The sequence below is a fragment of the Schistocerca nitens genome, chromosome 4 (genome assembly GCF_023898315.1).
Source record: "Schistocerca nitens isolate TAMUIC-IGC-003100 chromosome 4, iqSchNite1.1, whole genome shotgun sequence".
In the NCBI taxonomy this organism is placed as follows: Eukaryota; Metazoa; Arthropoda; class Insecta; order Orthoptera; family Acrididae; genus Schistocerca; species Schistocerca nitens.
The window spans coordinates 728,790,183-728,816,015 of NC_064617.1; the positions used below are offsets into that span (position 1 = coordinate 728,790,183).

The 25,833-nt window shown below is 41.3% G+C and overlaps 1 protein-coding gene across 5 annotated transcripts in view; it reads right to left on the bottom strand.

Annotated features, from left to right (window-relative positions):
• LOC126252907 (probable phospholipid-transporting ATPase IA) overlaps positions 1-25,833 on the bottom strand; it is a 631,593-nt gene that overhangs the window by 156,393 nt on the left and 449,367 nt on the right. For all 5 annotated transcript variants that reach the window (XR_007545867.1, XM_049953883.1, XM_049953884.1 and 2 more), the window contains exons 8-9: positions 12,492-12,587; positions 12,074-12,199 (exon numbers count right to left, since the gene is read on the bottom strand). Coding sequence is in view for 4 of the 5 variants with exons in the window: in XM_049953883.1 (XP_049809840.1) it covers positions 12,074-12,199; positions 12,492-12,587 (222 nt within the window). In the remaining variant the exon portion in view is untranslated. The remainder of the gene's footprint in view (positions 1-12,073; positions 12,200-12,491; positions 12,588-25,833) is intronic.

Below are 25,833 nucleotides of genomic sequence, written 5' to 3' on the forward strand. Positions count from 1 at the left end.
CACTTTTTGGTGTTATATCAAGTGGCTCATTGTAAATTTGGAACATTCAGTATTATTTTTGATTAATCAGAATTCAATCACAAAAGTAAAAGTAAAAATAGCTTTCATAAAAATTATGTATCCTTATCTACATATACATTCTGCAAGCCATCTAACGGTTTGTGGCAGAGGGTATTTTGCACCCAAGTGCCGCTTCCTCCTTTTCCCGTTCCAGTCACGAATGGTTTGTTGGAAGAACAACTGCTAGTAAGCCACCATGTGGATTCAAATCTCTCTAATTTTATCTTAATGGTCTTTTCACGAGATATACATAGGACGAAGCAATATACTGACTGACTCTTCATGGAACATACACACCCGTAACTTTAACAGCAAATCACACTGTGATGCAGAACACCTCTCCTGCAGTGTCTGCCACAGGAGTTGGATGAGCATCTTTGTGATGATTTTGCACTTATTAAATGAACCTGTAGAAAAAAATATATATATGCTGCTATTTTTTGGATATTCTCCATTTCCTCTATCAGTCCTATCTGGTACAGATACAAGACTGATGAGCAATATTCAAGTACTGGTCAAATAACTGTTTTGTAAGCTAGTTGCTTTATTAATGGACTACATTTCCTGGGGATTTTTCCAATACATTTCAGACTGGAATTTGACTAATTTTTGTGATTGTTGCATTTCAAATCAACCCATAGCCACCAAATTCTGAGATATTTTATGGGAGTAGCTGCTTTGAGTGACTGTTCTGCAATCATGTTATTGTACAATAAAGAGTATTTCTGCCCATGTGTACACATATATGTTACATCTGTTTATGTTGAGGATCAGCTACCATTCCCTGCACCAAGCCTGGATCCTCTGCAGGTCTTCCTGCATCTTGCTACAATTTTCTAGTGTTGCGATGTCTCTGCATACAACAATATCCATGAAAAATCTCATGGGACTTCCAACGTTATCTATTAGGTCATTTATGTACATTTAGAAAATAATGGTTCTATAACATTCCCTTGGGGCATGACTGAAGTTACTTTTCATCTGAAGACACCTCTTCATTCGGAATGACACACTTTGTTATGTTTGCTAGAAACTCTTCATCCCAGTCACGCAGTTGCTCTGACATTCTGTACACTTGTTTTTTTTTTTTTTTTTTGAGGTAGCAGTGTAGAAGTGTACTGAATGCCTCACAGATGTCAATGAAAATGGCATCTACCTGGGTACCTGTATCTACTGCTTTCTTGGCTTTGTAGGTGAACAGAATGAGCCGAGTTTTCCATGAGCATTTTCAGAACCCATGTTGATTCCTACAGATGAGATTTTCAGTCTCCAGAAATGTCATAAGACACGAGCTTCAAACATGTTTCAAAGTTCTACCACAGACTGACTTCAGAGAATGGGCCTATAATTTTGTGCATCAGTTCAATGACTCTTCTTGAAAATGGGAATGGCACGTGCTTTTTACCAATCATCAAGAAAGCTCTGTTCCTCCAGATACCTATGATCTCAGCTGGTACAAGACAGGCAAGTTGTTTCACAGAATTGGTCTGTTATACCATCAGATCCAGTGGCCTTCAGTTTGTTGAGTGATTTCAATTGCTTTTCCATCCCTTGATCACTTATTTTGATATCTGTTATTTAGTCATTTGTGAGACAATTTGGAAAAGGAAATTACAGTGCCCTCTTCCTCTGTGAAACAGTCTTGTAGAAAGGCAATTAGTATTTTGGCTTTTCTGTGTCATTCTCTGTTTCAGTGCCATTATCGTCACAGAGTGCCTGGATAGATGGCTTCGATCCATTTACCGATTTAACATAAGACAAAAACTTACGATTTTCTGTCAAGTCAGTAGATAAAATTTTACTTTCGAATTCACTGAACACTTCAAGTGTGGCCCTCCAGATGCTAATTTTGGCTTTGTTTAGTTTTTGTCTGTATTTGAGTCTCTGGCTACATCTAGGGTTTATCTGCTTTAGTCTGTAGTCATACTTCTATTCTGTGAAATGACTACTGATTTCAGAAGCAAGTGCCATTATCAGGTCATCCCCTGACATGAAGTATATGACATACCTACCTGGAATATATGAGGATGGTTTGTTTGTTTGGTTGGTTTGTGGGATTAAAGGGACCAGACTGCAACGGTCATCAGTCCCTTTGTCCAAAAAATTAAAACCACCCAAAGAGAATAAAAACGAACAGCAGGAAAGACGTCAGACGACACAGGACAAGAAATACGCCGACAGAGATCAGACAAAACAAATTAAAATCACGCAGAGTGTGACGGTGGTTGGCCGAGCATAGAGATAAAAAAAAAAAGGAAAAGCCAACCACCGAGAACACATTAAAAACTCAGTTTAAAATCGGAGGCCAAAAGCCAGAATCAACACTAAAAAACAGAAACACTCAGATTAAATGATAAAAACCCCCTGCCCGAATAAAACGTAAAACTAAGCCAGCCATAGCAGGGTCATCAGTTAAAAGGGCAGGGAGCATGTCAGGCAGTGCGAACGTCTGCCTGAGCACAGCTAAAAGCGGACACTCCAAGAAAATGTGGACCACAGATAAAATGGAGCCGCAGCGACATAGAGGTGGGTCCTCATGGCGCAATAAGTAGCCGTGGGTCATCCGTGTGTGCCCAATGCGCAGTCGGCATAGGACGACAGACTCCTTGCGAGAGACGCGCAAGGAGGAGTGTGACACAGTCGTCGTCTCCTTGACGGCACGGAGTTTGTTACCGCGCCATTCAGCGTCCCAGAGCGAGATAACTTTGCGGCGTAAGACCGCCCTCAAATCAGTCTCCGGAAGGCCAATGTCTAGAGTGGGTTCACTGGTGGCCTGTTTGGCCAGGTGGTCAACACGTTCATTGCCCGGGATACCGACATGACCGGGGGTCCACACAAAGACCACAGAGCGGCCGCAACGGGCAAGAGTATGCAGGGACTCATGGATAGCCAGCACCAAACGAGAATGAGGGAAACACTGGTCGAGAGCTCGTAAACCGCTCAGGGAATCGCTACAGATAACGAAGGACTCACCTGAGAAGGAGCGGATATACTCTAGGCCACGAAAGATGGCAACCAGCTCAGCAGTGTAAATGCTGCAGCCATCCTGCAAGGAACGTTGTTCGGAATGGTCCCCTAGAGTTAGCGCATACCCGACACGACCAGCAACCATCGAACCGTCAGTGTAAACAATGCCAGAGCCCTGATACATGGCCAGGATGGAATAAAAGCGGCGGCGGAAGGCCTCTGGAGAGACGGAGTCCTTTGGGCCCAGTGCCAAGTCGAGCTGAAGGCAAGGGCGAGGAACACACCATGGGGGAGTACGCAAAGTGGCCCGGAAAGGAGGTGGAACAGTGAAAACCCTAAGCCCAGAGAGGAGCTCTTTGACGTGGACCGCGATCGTACAACCAGACCAGGGCCGACGTTCTGGCAGATGGACGACCGATTGCGGGAACAAGAGACGATAGTTTGGATGCCCGGGAAAGCTAAAAACATGGGCAGCATAAGCGGCCAGCAAATGTTCGCGCTGTAATCGCAGGGGAGGGACACCTGCCTCCACTAGTACGCTGTCCACAGGGCTGGTGCAGAAGGCACCAGTGGCAAGTCGTATCCCGCTGTGTAGTATTGGGTCCAGTACCCGCAACGCAGGTGGGGAAGCAGAGCCATAAGCCAGGCTCCCATAATCCAGACGGGACTGGTAGAGCCATAACAAGGTAGATCGGTCGGCGCCCCAGCTGGTGTGGCTCAAGCATCGCAGAGCATTGAGATGCCGCCAACACGCCTGTTTAAGCTGCCGAATATGAGGCACCCAAGTCAACTGGGCATCAAAAAGTACACCCAAAAACCTGTGGGTCTCCACCACAGCAAGAAGTTCGCCGTCAAGATAAAGCCACGGCGCAGGATGGACCGTTCGGCACCGGCAGAAATGCATAACGCGGGTCTTGGCAGCCGAAAACTGAAAACCACGCGCTACAGCCCAAGCCTGCGCCTTGCGGATTGCGCCCTGTAGCTGACGTTCAGCAGCTGCAATGCCAATAGAGCTATAGTAAAGGCAGAAGTCGTCAGCATACAGGGAAGCGGAGACAGAATTGCCCACGGCCGCAGCGAGCCCGTTAATGGCTATTAAAAACAGGCAGACACTTAAAACAGAACCCTGTGGCACACCGTTCTCCTGGACGTGGGAGGAACTATATGAGGCCGCGACTTGCACGCGGAAGGTATGATACGACAGAAAATTGCGGATAAAAAGCGGCAGAGGTCCCCGAAGACCCCATCCATGAAGCGTAGAAAGGATGTGATGACGCCATGTCGTATCATACGCCTTCCGCATGTCGAAAAAGACAGCGACCAGGTGCTGACGGCGGGCAAAGGCAGTACGGATGCCCGACTACAGGCTCACCAGATTGTCGGTGGCGGAGCGGCCTTTACGGAACCCACCCTGAGACGGAGCCAAAAGGCCCCGAGACTCCAGTACCCAATTCAAGCGCCGGCTCACCATCCGTTCAAGCAACTTGCAAAGAACGTTGGTGAGGCTAATGGGACGGTATCTGTCCACCTCCAGAGGGCTCTTTCCAGGTTTCAAAACGGGGATGACAATGCTTTCCCACCATTGCGACGGAAACTCCCCCTCGACCCAAAGACGGTTGTAAAGATCGAGGAGGCGCCGCTGGCAGTCCACTGAAAGGTGTTTCAGCATCTGACAGTGGATGCGATCTGGCCCAGGAGCGGTATCAGGGCAAGCGGCTAGGGCACTGCGAAATTCCCACTCACTGAATGGAGCATTGTAAGATTCTGGGTGGTGGGAGCGAAACAAAAGGCTCCGACGTTCCATCCGCTCTTTAATGGAGCGGAAGGCCAGTGGGTAATTGGAAGAAGCGGAACTAAGAGCAAAATGCTCTGCCAAGCTGTTGGCAATTTCGTTGGAGTCTGTACAAACTGCTCCATTCAGTGAGAGCGCAGGGACGCTGACAGGGGTCCGATAGCCATAGAGGCATCGGATCTTGGCCCAGACCTGCGATGGAGAGACATGGAGTCCAATGGTGGACACATACCGCTCCCAGCACTCCTGCTTGCTTTGGCGGATAAGGCGGCAGGTCTGCGCACACAGCCGTTTGAAGGTGATGATGTGTTCAATGCAGGGATGTCGCTTGTGACGCTGTAGCGCCCGCCGGCGATCTTTAATCGCTGCAGCGATCTCAGGCGACCACCAAGGCACAGTCCGCCACCGAGGGGACCCAGAGGAACGGGGAATGGCAGATTCGGCGGCAGTAACGATGCCTGTGGTGACCGATTGAACCACCGCATCAATGTCATCATTAGAGAGAGGCTCAATAGCGGCAGTGGAGGAGAACAAGTCCCAGTCAGCCTTATTCATAGCCCATCTGCTAGGGCGCCCAGAAGAGTGACACTGTGGTAGTGACAGAAAGATCGGAAAGTGGTCACTACCACACAGGTCGTCATGCACACTCCATTGGACAGACGGTAAGAGGCTAGGGCGACAGATTGGAAGGTCAATGGCGGAGTATGTGCCATGCGCCACACTGAAGTGTGTGAAGGCACCATCATTTAAAATCGAGAGATCGAGCTGCGCCAATAAATGCTCAACGGTGGCGCCTCGACCTGTTGCCACTGACCCACCCCACAGAGGGTTATGGGCGTTGAAGTCGCCCAATAGCAAGAAAGGTGGCGGCAATTGGGCTATCAGTGCAGCCAGGACATGCTGCGAGACATCACCATCCGGTGGAAGGTAAAGACTGCAGACGGTAACAGCCTGTGGCGTCCACACCCGAACAGCGACAGCCGCTAAAGGTGTTTGGAGAGGGACAGACTCGCTGTGCAGAGTGTGAAGGACATAGAGGCAGACGCCACCAGACACCCTTTCATATGCTGCCCGGTTCTTATAATAACCCCGATAGCCACGGAGGGCGGGGGTTCGCATTGCTGGAAACCAAGTTTCCTGAAGAGCAATGCAGAAGAAAGGGTGAAGGCTGATAAGTTGGCGGAGCTCAGCTAGATGGTGGAAGAAACCGCTGCAGTTCCACTGGAGGATGGTATTGTCCTTGGCGGAGAAAGGTGTGACAGGACTGGGAAGGCAGATTACGCCGCTGGGTCACCTGCTGCCTCCGATGGAGCACCCGTGCAAGTGCTATCCATTGCGTCTGAGGGACCGGCGAGATCGAGGTCCTCAGCGGATGCAAAGATCTCCACCTCATCCTCAGACGCAGAGCTTTTAGGTAGCGGTGGAGTAGGTGCCACCACAGGTGTCTTGGTCTTACGGGTCTTCAAAGTCGTTTTCTCTCGCTGTTCCTTTGGTTGCCGTTGTTGAGAGGGCTTATTGGAGTCAGTCTCCAGGACCGAAGAGGATCGCGAAGCCTGTCGACCAGCGACCTGTGGCTTCTTCAGCCACTGGTTGGTGTCTGCTGTGCCGCTGGCAGGAACCTGGGAAGGGAGTGACCCAAGAGATCCCTTCCGAGCGAGAGAAGCCGAAAAAGATTTACGCTTCTCCGGCTTAGAAGTGGGGACTGGTGTCCCCAGTGGTTTAGTGGGTGCTGCTCCTGAGGTATATGGTGTGGGAGCAACAGCGAGAGAAGGGGCCCCCATCGTCAAGGGGGCAGGTGAGGTCCTCTGACTCTGAGAGCTGACTGTATGTCTTGCAGTTGAAGGAGCTGGAGCAGGAGTGACAGTGGAGGCATAAGATGACATCATGCGCACGGGATATAGCCGTTCAAATTTCCGCTTAGCCTCAGTGTAGGTCAGTCGGTCCAGGGTCTTATATTCCATGATTTTGCGTTCTTTCTGTAAGATACTGCAGTCCGGCGAGCAAGGGGAATGAGGCTCTCCACAGTTGACACAGACGGGAGGCGGAGCACATGGAGTATCGGGATGAGATGGGCGTCCACAATCTCGACATGTGAGGCTAGAAGTACAGCGAGAGGACATGTGACCGAACTTCTAGCACTTAAAGCACCGCATCGGGGGAGGGATATAGGGTTTGACGTCACATCGGTAGACCATCACCTTGACCTTCTCTGGTAATGTATCACCTTCGAAGGCCAGGATGAAGGCACCGGTAGCTACCTGATTGTCCCTCGGACCCCGATGAACGCGCCGGATGAAATGTACACCTCGGTGCTCTAAATTGGCGTGCAGCTCGTCATCAGACTGCAAAAGTAGGTCCCGATGGAAAATAATACCCTGGACCATATTTAAACTCTTATGTGGGGTGGTGGTAACATTAACATCCCCCAACTTGTCACAAGCAAGTAACCTGCGTGACTGGGCAGAGGATGCCGTTTTTATCAAAACTGACCCAGAGCGCATTTTGGACAAGCCCTCCACCTCCCCAAACTTGTCCTCTAAATGCTCTACAAAGAACTGAGGCTTCACGGATAAAAACAAGTCACCATCAGCTCTGGTACAGACGAGATACCTGGGCGAATACACGTCACTGTCATTCATTGCCTTTCGTCCCTCCCATGGTGTGGCCAGGGAGGGGAACGATTTGGGGTCATAAACGTTAGCTTTAAAATGAGTCCTCGAATGCCTAGAGACTGCTGGTGGCTGGCCGCCAGCGAGAGATGATGTACCACGCTTCATTGCGGGTCATCCGCCCTGATGCCACCTACTCTGACCAAGGGCCCTCCCCACGGGCGCCACCCAGCCGCAGCAATAGCCACCTGGCAGGATGGCCATTGCCGGGAGTCCTGATGCCCCAGGGAGATGGGCATCTACTCCTTGGCATACATGGGGAGTTAACGGTGCAGGTATCAGTAGAGCGATCCCTGTGTTGTCAGGGGGCTACAACCAACAGGGTACATGGCGGCCCCACCACAATGGACTGGCTACCGTGCTGGATCTTAGGTGTAAAAATGTCCAAGGTCGTCGTCACAGTTAAAAGCAACACTGCAGAGTGCAGCGTGGTAATCACACCCAGGGATGTATCCTCGCCCAAGAGATGGAAAACGAGTGGGACACCATTGCAACGACGAAAAAGCTGGCTAAAAAGGTCTCAATGCACGACGGATACAGTGCACCATGTAAGGCGCCCTTCCCCAATTGGCTCGCTCTTCGGAATAATTTAGAAAAATGGAGGTCAAACCCGAGAGGGGACCATCACATTAGGCCGAAACATTTGAGACTCCTTTTAGTCGCCTCTTACGACAGGCAGGAATACCGCGGGCCTATTCTAACCCCCGAACCCGCAGGGGGGGGGGAGGATGGTTTGAAAAGTTCTCGGAACGAAATAGAAAGAAAGTACTTACTTCACTGAAACTCTTTTATTTTTCAATGTATTCTCCTTGTAAATTAATGCACTTGGTCCAAAGATGTTCCAGTGCCTTGATCCCATCTCAAAAATGAGTTTCCTCCAGGCCTGCAAAATAGTTGTCAACTCCGGCTATCAATTCTTCATCTGAAGTGAATCTTTGTCCACCAAGAAAAATTTTCAGTTTTGGTAAGAGATGGAAGTCTGACGGAGCCATATCAAGCGAATAAGGCGGGTGTGGCAACAATTCATACCTTAGTTTGTGTAATTTTGCCATGGTGATGGCACATGTCTGTGGGTGTGCATTGTCTTGACGGAAGATGACTTTCTTCCTTGCTGAACCTGACCTTTTTTCACGTATCTTTTGTTGCAATTTGTCCAGGAGGTTAGCATAGTATTGTTTGGTCAGTGGGGAGATAATCCACAAACAGAATCCCCTTCGCATCCCAGAACACTGATGCCATGACCTTTCGCACCAAAGGAATTGTCTTTGCTTTCATTGGTGATGGAGAATAAGCATGTTTGCACTGCTTTGACTGTTGTTTTGTCTCTGCGGTATAGTAGTGCACCCAAGTTTCATCTGTGGTTACAAACCGGCGCAAAAAAGTCTTGTTAGTTTCTTCTAAAATGGGCCAACGTTGTTCGGGTATGTCCATTCTTATGCGTTTTTGATCCAACATCAAGAGTCGCAGCACCCATCTTGCAGAGAATTTTCTCATTTCTAATTCTTCAGTTAAATTGTGATACACCCTTTCAGATGACATCTGGCAAGCGTGAGCAATTTCACAAACTTTCAATCGACGATCCTCCATGACCGTTTTGCGCACTTTTGAAATGATTCCTGGAGTAGTGACACATCATGGCCGACCACTGTGTGGATCATCATCTAAGCTCTCCCGACCAAATTTAAATTCATTTGTTCACTTGGCAACAGCTGAATATGAAGAAGCAGAGTCCTCCAGTATATTCTGGAAATTGGCATGAATGCTTTCATACCTTTCTTTATGAAGTACTTAATCACTGCTTGAATCTCCATTTTTTCTATCTGCACAAATCACTGTGTGGGAACAACAACAGAGCCATGTGCCTGGCACAGTTCTCTTCCAAGAGCACTGACATGGCACATGTTTACAGGCAACAGTCCAATGAATATAACATGAACAATTCATTGCGCTAGCGCTGACCCCTCTGGTGATTCCGAGAACTTTTCAAACCACCCTCGTAACAATAGAATAATTGCTATTCACCATACAGCACAGATGCTGAGTTGTAGATAGGCACCACAAAAAGACTGTCACAAAATTAGATTTTGGCCAACAAAACCTTTATCAAAAATAGACAACACACACACACACACACACACACACACACACACACACACACACACACACACACACACACACACACACACGACACAGTCTCTGGCAGCTCAGACTGTGTGTGTGTGTGTGTGTGTGTGTGTCTTCTATTTTTGACGAAGGCCTTGTTGGCCGAAAGCTTATTTTGTGACAGTCTTTTTGTTGTGCCTGTCTGTGACTCAGCATCTCCACTATATGGTGAGTAGCAACTACCCTTTTCAGAATACTGTTACATTCCATTCTGGATTTTCCATTGTTTGACATACCTACTTGAGTAAGAGAGAGAGATGACTGCACACCAGGGGTATGGCCTGATGGAGGTACTTGGTATCAAAACTGATAGTAATTTGACAGAATGGAAGTATCACTACATACTCATGCAAATAAAAAAATTATGACTTAGTTGTTTACTGCTACAATCAAAAGTTTGTCACTAATATATGTTTCCATAATTTTTCTAATTGTGTACATTTAATATAAGTGTTAAGAACATTAAAGAAGTCAGTTTTTTTATTCCATGTTTTCTGTAAAATGAAATTTGTTTTAAGTGAATACCTGAATACTTCTTACTTCCACCTTCTGACCATTGCGCATTAATATTTCGTCGTACTCCTCATCTCAAGATACTCATTGTTTCTTATTAAGTGTTCAGTAGTTCCTTATTCTAATTAAAGTGCACATTACTGCTTTCCCGTCATCAAAACATCAGCAACATGTGTAGTAATTGTGGATGTTGGTGTAAGTTATGCAGTCTGGGTATAACATGTTAGGGTATAGTTTGGTGTTTCACTGGGATGACTATAGTTGGGAAGTTAGGAAAGTATTTGATTAGGTTCTTCCATGGAGCTGTAAAAATATATATAATGGAATCATAAAACAAAGGAAGAAGCCTTCAGGCACAATTAGAAATACGTATTTTGAATTAGATAGGTTGACAAGGAGAGAGATGATGGGAATTCGTAAATGGTAGTAAGTAAAAAAGCTGAGAAGAAAATTCTGACAACACAAGTGACATTTCAGTTGTCAAACAGTTTGATGTGTAATGTGGAATACAGCATAAACCTTTTGTCACCTGCAAAGCAAAGTAGGTTGCAGGAAACTCATAGGATTTATGTTAATACTAGGTTGGAAGCAAAATCAAATGAAAGAAAGAGAGACTTGCTGACAGATAGCAATAAAGGGAAAGCTGTGGGCCGGGTGCTATGGAGAAAACTAAATGCAGAAGACCAGCTCACAAATAATGTGAAACCAAGTATTAGACTTAGGTTACAGAGAACATAAGGAGCATGTGCCATGATTTTGCTGACAAAGGGAAAGTGCCCATAATGGAAGAAGCAAGAATGGCTTGGTTAACAACTTAGATTATCCAGGATGAATTTTCACTCTGTAGCAGAGGATGAAGGCCGTTTAAGGCAAAAGCTTACTTGTTTGACAGTCTTTCTGTTGTGCCTGTATGTGACTCAGTATCTCTGCTATATGGTGAGTAGCAACTATCCTTTCAGAATATTGACATAAATGGCTGTATCTTTTGACTGGATTTACTTTGAAGCTTACATTTATTACACCACCAAGGGACCTCAGACCTAAGTATGTGACATGAATTTCAACTTGATACTTCTACCCATTCATGTGAAAAAGGGGTCTCAAAAGACACACAGACAATCGGATAGCAAATGACAAACAATTTTTTTTTTGCATGATATAGTTACAAATTAACAATTTTTGGATTTCTTCCTTTAGTTGTACTGGAAAACTTTGATTGCACTGACATTAAAGCTTCAATTTTATACACTGACAAGGCACCGTGGACCTCAGTATATGGCATAAATCTCAACTTGATATGTCTACCTGTTCCTGATAAGAACGGTTTTTTTACAGACAGACAGACAAAGGGTTTCATTTTTACCACTTCAGATACAAAACCCTAAAAATGACCTGGACAGAACAGGAGTATGAACAGCAATACAAGACTGGGTTATGGGAAGCTTCTGCAGTGCCATAATGACCCTGGTTCAACATAGCTCTGCCAACATTCATATAAACAAAGAGCTAATTTTTCTTCCAGAAATTAGTCCTAATTGATGAATTATTGCAACATCCTAGACCTCTAATTACTACTAAATGTCTCTGCATGAGTCAAAGTGAGATATTCCAATGTTGAGGGGCAAAACTGCTAGCAAATCACATGTTACCCATAAAAATGCTCATCACAATGCCACCTTTTGGTAGGAATGAATGAACTGAATGAAGATGATCAATAGTATGTGTTTAAAATAATGAAAAAAAGAAGTTATAAACACAATGTATCACTGGAGCTCCAATGTTTACCCACATTTTCCAGCATTTTGCTAAAATGACAAACACAATTCCAGTGTGTGTGTGTGTGTGTGTGTGTGTGTGTGTGTAAGTGAGAAAACAATCTTTATTTAAAAAAATAGCCAGTTTCACTTACCTTCACTAACTGTGTGTCATTTGGATTATCTGCTAAAGTATAAATTTGTTCAGCTATGGAGCACTTCTTGAAATCCATTATATTTCTTGTAAGTGTGCCAGTCTTATCTGAGAATATATACTTCACCTAAATTGCAAACATAATATCATCATCTCAAGAATGTGTGACATTTATTCACAACTACAGCATTCAAACAAGATTTGTATATAGAACAGAGAATAAAAAGATAGACTTTCTCCTATAAGAATTTTCAGGATTTTGGCTATCAAGCAGCCAAAGAGCTGACCTCATCAGTGAGTTGGTATTATTTTAGACATGTGTTAATAGACATTACAATGTGACAAGATATACCAGAAAATTGTTCACAACCTTTAATCATACTGCATCTTAAATCAGTAATGCACAAAAAAATCTTTACCTGTCCTAGCTCTTCATTCAGATTTGATGTCCTTGCCATAGCTGGTGTATCACTTTCTTCGTGGTACATATCAATATCCATATTAATAAAAATAGCCTGAAAAATTAATAGTTTGTATCAAAAGGTGATCGACTGCATTTACTGAGCACACAATTTTAAGAATGATAAACTATTCTGGGGGGGGGGGGGGGGGGGGAATTATAACATTTATTTATTTCTTGTTCCGTAGAACCAGTTAGTGAGTCAATCACAAGGATATGGAACGTGTCAAATTGTACAGGTTTCAATTTAAACTTACAATAAATACAAGGGCAATTCAATGGCAAATTGTACATAGTTTAAGTAAGACATACTATAAATACAGTAACAGATACAATGTCAGCTAAATAACATAACAACCATTTGACAGAAAAAGGAGTTTAAAATAAAGGTTAAAGATAAGAGCACAAAGTTAAATCAGATATTAGGCCTACAAGAGTAAATACATGTACAGCCAATCTGTTGTTACAGAAAGTGTGCTAATGCCCAAATGCACAATAAAATCAATTGAACTACTTCTAGACACAATAAGTTTAGTGATGGTATACATTTTCTTTCAGGTATTCATCCACAGTATAATAAGATTTCTCTGTCAGGTAATCTTTGAGAACTTGTTTAAATTTTGGCAGTTCTGTATGAACACATTTGATATGTAGTGGTAGAGCATTGAACAGCTTAATGCTGGAGTAGTAAACTCCTTTTTGTACCAGAGTGAGACGTTTCATTTCTAAATGTAGATTGTTTTTGTTTCTGGTGTTATAAACATGTAATTTACTGTTGTCTTGGTAGATGGAATAATTTTTGCACACAAAGGTCAGCAAGGAAAAAATATACTGTGAGGCAGTTGTTAGGATACCTATCTTCCGAAACAAGTGCCTGCAAGAGTGTCTTTGATGGACCCCACACATTATTCTGATTGCTTTTTTTTGGATGGTGAAAACTTTTTTTGCAAGTGGTTGGTTCCCCCAGAATATGATAGCATATGACATCAATGAGTGGAAGTAGCCAAAGTAGGCAACCTTAATAGTGTCAACTTCAGCCACTGAAGAAATTACCCGTAATGCAAATGTTGCCGAGCTAAGTTTTTTACATAGATGAAGAATGTGAACTGACCAATTACATTTACTGTCTATGTGAGCACCCAGGAATTTTGTGTCTTCAACTTTCTGTATTGGTTGATCTCTACATTTTATGTCAATTTCATCGGGATTACTTTGTGATGTGTGGAACCTCATATAATGAGTTTTATCTGCGTTGAGTGAGAGACCATTTGAGGAGAACCAATTTAAGATGTCATTAAAAACAGTATTTGTAGTTTTTCAAGATCATGATCAATCAAATCGTCAATTAGAATTGTGGTATCATCGGCAAACAGGGTAAATTTGCTGTTTGTCTCAGAACAAAGAGGAAGATCATTAATAAAGATGAGGAAAAGCAGTGGGCCCAAAACGGAGCCTTGAGGCACACCACACGTTATCGTGCCCCATTCAGACGACACAGGTTCTCCAGAAGAGCCATTTAGCATTACAGTCTGCTTCCGATCCTGTAGATATGATTGTAGCCACAAGCCAACAGTACCACCTAAACCATAGTGTTCTGCCTTTTTCCAAAGAATTTTGTGGTTTACACAGTCAAAGGCTTTCGTAAGATCACAAAAAATACCCACTGGAGACATTTTTTTGTTAATGGCTTCCAAAACTTGGTTGCTGAAAGAGAATATTGCCTGTTCAGTACAAAGACCGGCACGAAAACCAAACTGATTTTGCTTAAGATACTGTGGAGGTTGAGATGGTCGACAATCCTCCTGTGCATGAGTTTTTCTAGAATTTTCGAGAAGGTAGTTAATAGGGATATTGGGCGATAGTTTGTAACAATGCTTTTATCCCCTTTTTTAAAGAGAGGAATCACTACAGCCAACTTAAGTCTGTCAGGGACAATCCCATCTTGTAGGGATGCATTGTATATGTTGCATAAGATGGGACTAACAAATTTATAACAGTGTTTCAGTATTTTACTAGAAATATTGTCCACACCAGCAGAATTTTTATTTTTTAATGATCTAATTACTCTTATGACTTCGCTTACAGTAACTGGAGATAAGGATAACTGTGGGATTCTGTTGCTAATAGCTTTCTGTAGGAGGGACAATGATTCTTCCATAGAACCATTACAGCCTGTCTTCTCAGCTGCTCTCAAAAAGTGGTTATTAAATATTTCTGCAACCAACTCAGGTTTCTTTATGATACTGTCCCCTGTTTTAATCTCTACCTGAGACATGTTCCTTGTTGTCCTGCCAGTTTCCCTCTTTATTACATTCCATATAGTTTTAATTTTATTTTCTGAGCTTTCAATTTCTGATTTTATGCACATACTTTTAGATTTATTTATAACCTTCTTGAGAATGCTACAGTAAAGTTTGTAGTGTTGTCGTTTCTTTGGATCATTACAAGTCCTGAGAGAACTGTATAACATCCTCTTTGTTCTACAAGATGTTATTATCCCTGTAGTGATCCAAGACTTCTTGGCATTGCCTATATGACTATTTCTAACTACTTTTTTGGGAAAGATGGACTGAAATACAGACATGAATTCCTTTAAAAATGAATTGTACTTTTTGTTTACATCTGTTTCCCTATAAACTCGGCTCCAGTCTATCTCTTTTAGGCTATCATTGAATTTTTTAAGGCCCTGTTCATTTATTATCCTAAAAGATTTCCAAGAATGCTTGGAACTGTTGCACACACTGATGTAATTGAGCCTAAGCAATTGACCACCATGATCAGAAAGGCCAAGGATTGGATGTACATTGATCTCATTGCATTTAGACTTATCTATAAATATATTATCTATCAGACTTTTACTGTTAACAGTAACCCTAGTTGGGAAATCTACTATTGCCATCAGATTATAAGACTCCATTAAATGTACTAAATCAGCTTTACTATTGCTCTCATTTAGGAAATCAACATTAAAGTCACCAGTAATTATCAAGTACTTGGACTTTGAGTACAGTATGGATAATAAAGAATCTAAGTGCTTAAGAAACACATTCAAATTCCCCGAGGGAGATCTATACACTGCTAACACTACAGCCGTGAAGTCATTTACAGTAATCTCAACACCACATACTTCAATTTGTTGCTCTATACAATGGCTCTTTAAATCTAATGCATTGTAAGATATGTTGTTTTTTACATAAATTACAACTCCACCTATTTCCATGATGGTTCTAGAGTAATGCGCTGCCTGACAGTAACCACTTAGCTGTAACCTTTCAATATCTTTCACATGATGTTCACTAAAACATAACGCATCAGTATCTTTTATTCCTTGTGGTTCCTCTAACAGAACAGTAATGTCATCTACTTTATTACCAAGTCCTCCCACATTTTGGTGAAAAATCGTCATTTCTTTGGAATTAGAGATAGATCTAAACTTTTGCCTAAAAAATTATCTGTAGCTACAGACACAGTACGTTCATTACTAACAATTTCCTGAAACATTTGAGTTTGAAACCGAGTCTGACTTGATGGTTGGAGCCATTCAAGTGCGATTGGTTCCAACTTTGGGGTACATTTGTGGACTTCTTCCAATATTTTTGTTTTTAAGAGGGTACCTAATGCTTTTTCTCCTGATCTGTTCAGGTGCATACCGTGTCTTGTAAATAATTCTCGTCCAAAACTGCTTACATCTACAACACAAGTATTTTTAAAATGCTTACACAACTTTGCTAACTTAGAGTTCGTTTGTGAGATAGCCTCATTTACACAGGACTGTGGAATTAAGTCATGTCTCTGTGGAATGTTCACAACAAATACCTTAGACTGATGAAGCGCCGATATTTTCTTCCTGTAGGAGGGACAATGATTCTTCCATAGAACCATTACAGCCTGTCTTCTCAGCTACTCTCAAAAAGTGGTTATTAAATATTTCTGCAACCAACTCAGGTTTATGGCATCATTCCCTTCATTGCAGGCAACGTTGTTTGAGCCACCTATTAAGATCACACACTCGTTTTTTACTTTTTCAGGATCACACCCCGCTACAACTTCTTGAAGTTTAGCACCTGGCTTCACAATTCCACAAACATCGGCAGCATTAAAACTGCTTTTCACTATATCAGCCATGCCTCTACCATGACTATCAGCGAAAATGTGAAAACGATTTGTTGATGTTTCACTCACAGCAGACTGGATCACACCACTGCCTCTTTCATTGCTGTTAACTGAACGTTGTGGCTTTGGAAGATCAAACCTAACCTTTTTCCGATAGTTTATCGGTACACTCTTCTTACGATTGTTTTCACTTTCAGTGAGACTATTACTAGAACAAAGTACATCAAAATTGTTTACATTCTCGAACCTCGAAACATTTGCCGTAGACGAAGTTTTAGTGCCAATTGTTTGACGCTTGTTGTGTACTACCTTCCATTCTGATGATTTATCAGCGTCATTTTGCACCAATGTAGCCATGTTCTGGCGAAAGTTTTTGTCCTTCTGTCTGTCTTGAAGCAATGGATCCATGTTTCGCTTGGACTTCAGTTCCATATTTTCGGACTTCAGGCTGTCGATTTCTATTCTTAGACTGCTGATTACACATTGTAAACTAGCAATACGCTCATTATACTTTAATAATTCACTTTTGCACCTTACACACGAATTTTTAACGGCTCCACTGTAACTTATTTTTGGAGTAAAATCGCGGATATCTACACACGCCGCCATCTTAACCAACAGTACACCAAAACAGTAGAGAACAAATGCATAAGACACAATATTTGTTAGGTTTCAAAACAATATGTATCTGCTTATGTTTCCTGATCAGATGGACCACTTAAAGAAATGCTGATTTCTAAATGTCATTCATTTTAAATGTGATTCTTTCCTCTCAGAGAAAAAATTACAAACTTTTTCTTGAGTTTTCAAGTCTGTAATACATAAGTGCAAAAATACAGTGCAATTATTAATGTCTTGGTATTGTCACTTGCAATACTGTTGCTAGGTAAATTGAGGAGGAGATTATTGCCATGTTGGTAACTGTACTACTTTTTTTGAATTGTCTTTAGGCATTCAGGTGAGTGGCATGATCTAGTTGGCAGCTGAAATTTTGATGTGATGGGATGACCTTCATGAAAGAATGGATACATGGTTGTCTTGGCATCTCTGCAGTCTGGTATTGGGATGTGCAGAAGTTGAATGCCTGCCAGAAAAAATGGATCTCAATGGCCTATAGAGGGCAATGTCACTGCAGTGCTGGACTTGCCTGGAGTGTGCCACCATCTCGCTCCGTGAATATACTGGCCAATAGTGTCCCTCGCAGCTGGCATAAATACCACCACACATCGACCGCTCAGTCAGTTGTGCACTTCGTCTGATAGTGTTCATTACTATTTCCACTGTACTACTTGCCAACGATTTTGCTTTTGATATTGGTTTTCCTCTCTGGTCTCAATCTGCATTTGGCTCATACTTGATCTGTCGACAGGACTGAATCAAAAGTTTGTCATACTTTGCTGTAGCCTAGATTGCTCTTGCCTTGCTCCTGTTGTGCCGGTCCACTGTTCAACTGCCCTATTGTTCAACTCTGGTGTGGGTTTGAGACCCAACCGCAAACGGGGTTCCCGCCCTGCATCATCATTATTTCTTGCCTTTTCTCTGACATGTGCACTGGCAAGTGGCAACTCACAGATACAGTACAGAGAGACAAGGGAGGCCAGAAGATGCTCTTTCCTGCTACGTAATTTGTCCAGATTATTTACTTGGTGCTGCGTCTCCTCCTTGTAGAAGAACTACACCTACATCTACATGTATACTCTGCAAATCACTGTGAAATGCATTGATGAGAGTACGTTCTGTTACACCAGTCATTCGCGTTTCTTCCCATTCCATTCACCTATGGAGTGCAGGAAGAATAACAGCATGAAATGCACCTATGTGTGCTGTAATTAATCTTGTCTCCACAATCTGTATGTGAGTGATAAACAGGAGTTGTAGTACATCTCTAGAGTCATCATTTAAAGATGGTTCTTGAAACTTTTTAAGTAGGCTTTCTTGAGACAGTTTACATCCATCTTTAAGAGGCTGCCAGTTCAGTTTCTTCAGCATCTCAGTGACACTCCCCCATGGGCCAAACAAACCTGTGACAATTCATTCTGCCCTTCTCTGTATAGTTCACTATCCCCTGTTAGCCCTACTTGGTATGAATCCCCAAACTTGATTAATATTCCAGAATGGGTCACGCGAGTGATTTGTGAGCAATCTCCTTTGTAGAATGATTGCATTTTCTCAGTATTCTACCAATAAACCAAAGTCTACCACTTGCTTTACCAATGACTGAGCCTATGTGAGCATTCCTTTTCATATCCCTACAAAGTAGGAGTTGGCCAATTCCAGCTGTGACTCACTGACATTATAGTCAAAGGATGCTATGTTATTCCATTCTGTGATGTGCACAATTTTACATTTCTGAACAATTAAAGTAAGTCGCCAATCTTTTCTCCAATTTCAAAACTTCTCGAGATCTGACTGAATATTTGCACAGCTTCTTTCAAACAGTACTTTATGAAAATAACTGCACCACCTGCAGAAAATCTGAGGTTACTATTAATATTGTCCGCAAGGTCATTAATATAAAACATGGACAGTAAGGGTCCCAACACACTTCCGTGCGGCACACCGAAACTTACTTCTTCATCTGATATTGACTCTCTATCCAAGATAAGTTCTGCATCCTCCCTGCCAAAAAATCAATCCAGTCACAAATTTCATTCGATAGCCCATCTGATCACACTTTTGAGAATAAACATAGCTGTGGTACTGAGTTGAATGTTTCTCTGAAATCAAGAAATATTGTATCTACTTGGCTGTCTTGAACCAAAGCTTTCAGTATATCAGTGAAAAAAGTGCGGGTTCAGTTTCGCATGATTGAGGCTCTCAGAATCCATTCTGGTTGTCATGGAGGAAGCCAATCTGTTTGAGATATGTCATTATGTTTGAGCTCAGAATATGTTCTGAGAGCCTACAACAAATGGATGTCAAGGATATTGGACGGTAGCTTTGTGCATTACTTCTATCACCCTTCTTGTGAACAGGTGTGACCTGTACTTTCTTCCAATTACCGGGCATGGTTTTTTGTTTGAGGGATCCACGACAGATTATAGTTAACAGCAAGGTTAACTTAGTCACAAATTCAGTATAGAATCTGATAGGAATTCCATTGGGCCCTGGAGCTTTGTTCAATTTTAATGATTTCAGGTGTTTCCCAATGCCACTGACACTAACATTTATTTTACTCATATTTTCAGTGGTACGAAAATTAAACTGGGGCAATTCTCCTGGATTTTCCTTTGTAAAGGTACATTTGAAAGCGGACTTACGCATTTCAGATTTTGCTTTGCTACCATCAGTTTCAGTCCCTGTCTCATTCTTGAGTGACTGGACACTAACTGCCTTGCCTTTACATGCAACCAGAATTTCTTTGGATTTTGTAAAAGATCATTTGACAGTATTCTTCTATTGCAGTCATTCAAGGTTTCGTGCAGTGCTTGCTTGATGGTTAAATGCGTTCCATTTAGCATCTCTTTATCTACAGACCTATGCTTTGTTTGAGACCTATTAAGCAGTAGTCTCTCTTTCTTTAGAAGTTTCTTTACAGTAACTATACACCACTTGGCAGCATCTTCCATTATGAAGAGTTCTAATGAGTAATATAAATCCAGTGCAAGATCAACTATTCTTTTAAACTTGAGCCATAGTTCCTCTACATGCTCCTGTCATGTGCTGAAAGTTTCAAGCTCCTCATTCCGATAGACTCTGTTACTTATTCTTGTTTACTGAATAAACATACATCTTTACTGGTTTTAGTTGTCCTTTGTACTTTGGTAATCATTGTTGACACAACTGTGTCATGGTCACTGATAACAGTTTCAATGTGGGTGTCCTCAAAAAGGTCAGGTCTATTTGTTGCCATTGTATCTAATATATTTCTATCATTAGTGATGTTCTAAACTACCTGTTCTAGGTAGTTTTCAGAGAAGGTATTTAGAAATGTTTCACAGGATGTTTTGTATGCTCACCAACTGTAATTTTCCCAATTAACTGTTGGATGACTGAAGTCTCCACAAATGATTACAGTACAATTAGGGAACTTATTAACAAGCAAACTGAGGTTTTCTCTAAAGTTTTTGGTCATATCAGGAGGCGAGTCTGGTGTGCGATAGAACGACTTAATCAGCATCTTATCCCCAACGCGGATGTGTGATCTTTGGCTTTCCTAGAAGATAATGATCTTCAACTGCTCTTTGATCTTCAGCTGGATGAATACACAACAGATATTCAAGACCATCATATGCCAGATAAACCAAAGATCACACTACTCTTTATTTTTAAATTAATTATTATTATTTGCAACATATTTTACTAACTCAGGCATTTCATAAGATCAGATCTGACAGTTGAACATGGGTTGTTCTTGCGAAGTGGGAGTGTGGTAATCTAAGGTAAATGCTGGACATTCATTAACATTCAATCAATCTCACAGCACATCAGATTAGATTAGATTAGATTAGATTAATACTAGTTCCATGGATCATGAATGCAATATTTTGTAATGATGTGGAACGAGTCAAATTTTCCAATACATGACATAATTAAGTTAATTTAACAACATACTTAAGTTAAAATAACAACTTTTTTATTTTTTGTGTTTTTTATTTATTTATTTTTTAAATTTTTTATTTTTTAAATATTTTTTGTTTTTTTTTTCTTAAGGAGACTGGAAGACAAATGCCACATGATATTTTTTTAGTAAATTGATTATTTTCCTATTATTAGTGACTACTATGGTTAAACATCAAGATGAAAAACCAAGCTACTTGCTATAATAGCCACCTAACTTGGCATTGCTCGTTAAGAGTTACTTGATATACTTTAAGATGGAATTAATACAACTCTATAAGATACAATAACAAAAAATATAGCAATATTCTTCAAGAATGATGCTCAGTTAGTACAGTTGGAAGTCTCCTGCAATGTCATTTGTTGAGGATTATTCTCAAATGAATTATGGAGATAAAGTTACTTATTCTTATACAGATCATAATTATCTGTACTGCTGCCATTGATGCAAATGGAAGGAGGATGAGAACTGTTATATATGTTACACTTTATCACCAAAAAAGAGAACTGAGGCAATCAGCAGTCCAGTGTTTCCATCATGTGAACAATCATAACCAACTACGCCTTATGCTCAGAGTTGATATTGATTTTGTCCGTAACATCATACATAACACAAATTATTAGGAACTGTTCATTACTTCTATCCTTTGCCCACAATAGAAAAATATACAATCAATATGCTTTCTGCCAGTGGGGCAGGAATGGCCTCATCCCTTCATGTTCTTTTACAATATAAATTCTTACAATATAAATGAGATATTTCATGGTACTAGCTTTCTGCACTGTAAGATGATTAACACACACTTTTATATCCTGCCCATGGAAAAATCTGTCACAAAAAGCAACACAATGGAAATAATCGAACCTAACTAACACATCAAGGATAGGTTTATTTATTTGTAGTTCTGTGACACTAAAGATTGTAGTAATGAAACCTCATGGCTACATGGCAAGTTCGGATACAACTGCACATCATTTATACTAAGCTATTAAATTAAGGGTTGTATGAAAGTGGATTATGAAGAATGTTGTTGGTTCTGTGAGGATCTTTATAGTTTCTTCCAACTGAGTGAGCTGTTGAAGAAGAGCAAACATAGGGAAGAATATTGCAGTACTTAAGAACATTAATGTATTAATTCCTGTTTATCTGAAGGATGTAAATAGTTATTTTTAAGAGGCTTTTCAATTTTATGTTCCTTTTGGGTAAGTTTTCATCACTGCAAGAAAGAGTGTTAGTAGCACTCTATTGTTCAACAACTGTTGATGAAGAAAGTATGTAATTTCTTTTAGTGATTGTGTTTGGGCATTTGCATGGTTTAGTATGGTGTGGTGAACACGTTATTTTCTAGCTAGTACAAAAGATGAAAATTAAAGCAAAATGACATGTAATACCTCCAGAGACATTTAATGCAATGGGGCACAGACACATCTACTGTAAGATATGTTCCATAACAATTAATTTGTTGTGCTGACATTCAAGAAAATGACCAGTTTGATGCAGCTATCTACACTACACTATACTGTGCGAGCCTCTTCATCCCTCCAGAACTTTTTTAACGAATATCCATTTGAACTGGCTTACAAGAATCAAGTCTTGGTTTCCCACTTCAATTTTAGCCTCCCACACTTTCCTCCATCATCGAATTATCTTTTTCTTGATGTCTCAGTATGTACATGTAAACAGATTTCTACATTTAGTCAAGTTGTGCCACAAATTTATTTTCTCCTCTGTTTAATTCATTAAAATTTCATTAGTCATCTAATCTACCCAATTAATGTTCAGCATTCTCTTGTCACATCACATTTCAATTGCTTCTATTTTCTTCTTGTCTGTACAGCTTACTGTCTACTTTTCACTTCCATACAAAGTTAAAATGAAGACATACTTCCAGAAAAGATTTACTAACACTTAAATTTACATTAGTTAAAATATCTGTCTTTCTCACAAAAATTTTCTTGCCATTGCAAGACTGCATTTTTAATCCTGTTTACTTCTGCAATCATCAGTTATTTTGCTCCAAAAATAGCAGAGCACATCTTCTACTTTCAATGTCTCATTTCCTAACCCAATTTCATTAGCATCATCTCTTTCATCCAACTACATTTCATCACTTTTGTTTTACTTCTGTTGATATTCATCTTATGACCTCTCTTTCAAGTTTACTGTTGAAATGAAAATATGTTTTCACCTTTGACTGTAATTATTGCCAAAGGTAGAAAATGTTGTCATTTCAGAAATTTTGTTCCACTGCCACTGTGAGGCATACCTGCAAAAAACTAATGTAACAATCTGTTCTGCTCAACCTACCCTCCAAATTTGTTGCTGTCTCAGACAAAATTAAAATGTCATCAGCAAATCTTATTTCTTCTCAATGCATCTTAATTCCCTTTTCAGACTTCTCTGGGTACCTTGACAGCTTGTTCATTGATGCTTTTAGATCTTCATTTATAATATGCTGCTTCTTATATACTACCACATACTTTTATTATTTGTGGTTTTAATAATTATTCTTCTTTTTTTCCCCTAAGGTGCTTATAACTAAATGTTGCTAATAGTAGGCCACATCTGCTACGATGACCCACTTTTATATCACTGTATTTCAGAATCCTGATCTGATGGTTATTACAATCAAAAACAGTTACCTCTAGTATATTGAAAATAAACTGTGATTTAGACTGTTACTTTTTGTTTTTATACAAAGCACAAAACTTGAAGATTCAACATGTTACCAGGTAGTTATTTGGTTGTCTGGTTAGTGCAAATAACAGCAATTTAACTCAAATCCATTACAAATTGTACTGAGTGAGTAAGTGAGTCTAAAAGCATCAACGTTTGTTTATTAAATAATTAATATGTATGACTGTGTGGATGCTAATGCACTTGTTCTTGTCAAAAATGAAATGAAACCATGAAGGGGCCTATATGCTCTGTAACATCTTACAGAGGAGGCAAAATTGTATAATGTTCCATTGTTATCCAAAGAGACATTCACATTTATTTCTACATTGCCTACTTTCCACAACTTTCTTCCCTTAGCTCTTCAGTTCTCCCCAGATTCCAATAACAGCATTCACATTTTTAAAACCACAAGGTTTGGCCAATACTGTCTCATATTGCTGGTAGCCTTGTCTTTGTTTCGTTACTTGTACATGTTTCTTCCTTTACATTAATATAGCTTCAAAGGGATAATAACGTATCTACAAAATCCTAAATACGATGGTTGGAACTTAAATAGTGGTAACTATTTATTCACAACCGATACAAAAGAGTTACATGTTTGCACCTATTACTGTCCTTCAAAGTAGTCATCAGCATTGTGTAGTAACTGTTGCCAGTGATGTGGAAGGCATAGTATACCGTTAGCAGAGCCTGTTCTGTTGATAGTGCAAATGGAGTGGTCTACTGCCGGTTGAATCTCTGGAACAGTTCTGAAGCGAATGCCACAAAGTGGTTCCCTCATCTTCAGAATCAAATCAAAGTCACAAGGACTTAAGTCCGGGGAGTATGGTGGATGGTACAGTACTTCACAGTCCCATTGACCAAAAAGAGCAGCCACAGCTTGCACTGTATGCGCCCATGCATTGTCATGCAAAATGATGGGTGGGTTGCGCAGAAAGTGTCGCCGCTTCTTTCGCAAAGCTGGTCACAGGTGATGCTCCAAAAATGAACAATAATACTGTGCGCTGATAGTCTGCCGTGGAAGAATGTAACGTGTCAGGATAACACCATCACAATCGTACACGAAAATCACCATAACTTTCACCATACTGGGGCTCTGACACACTTACGACTCTCACGGTGACTCGTAATGACGCCATTTGTTGGACTGGCGTTTCAGTTTTGACTTGTACAATGTGGACCATGTCTCATCCAGTGTTACGATATGGCATAAGAAAGCCTCTACTTTGCACTCATAGCACTCCAAGTGCGTCTGAGCAGCGTCGTAATGCATCCATTTTTGCATTTCCATCAATTTGTGATGAACCCATCATGAGGTGTCCTTCAGGATGTGAAGCACAGTCATATGCGCTAACCCTGTTTTATGGGTGAGCTCACAAATCATATGGCGTCGATCACTGTACAATAATGCGGCAACAGCATGCACTTCTTCAAAGACGTTAGGACAACCTGCCCAACACATGTCTGCCACAGTTTTCTGACCTTCGTTGAAGGCTTTTACCCAATGTGCCACTGTTGTGTACAGCAATGCCGATTCCCCGCATGCCTCTTGAAGACCTTGATGACACTGTCATGCTGTACAACCTCTGGCACATTCAATCTTGATCCAACTCTGTTGTCCCTGTTTCAAAAACACAGTGACACCGTTACGTTAGACTGCTCGCTCACAAGTGACTGTGTTTCCCTCAATTGTGCACATGCCAGTGACGTGGGACGGACGAGTCCATTTGCTCGTAAGTAAGGTAGGTATGTCAACAACGTGTGCTATCAGCGACAATAGTAGATTACACTGCATAGTGTCTCCACAGCAGTGTTGCCACTATTTAAGTTCCAGCCGATGTATAATGTACCTGGATAGACAAAAAAAATCTACTAACCAGGTGGCAACAAGAGAAAACACGTATAAAAGGTATTACAGTTTATAATCTTTCAGAGTCAGTGGCTCCTT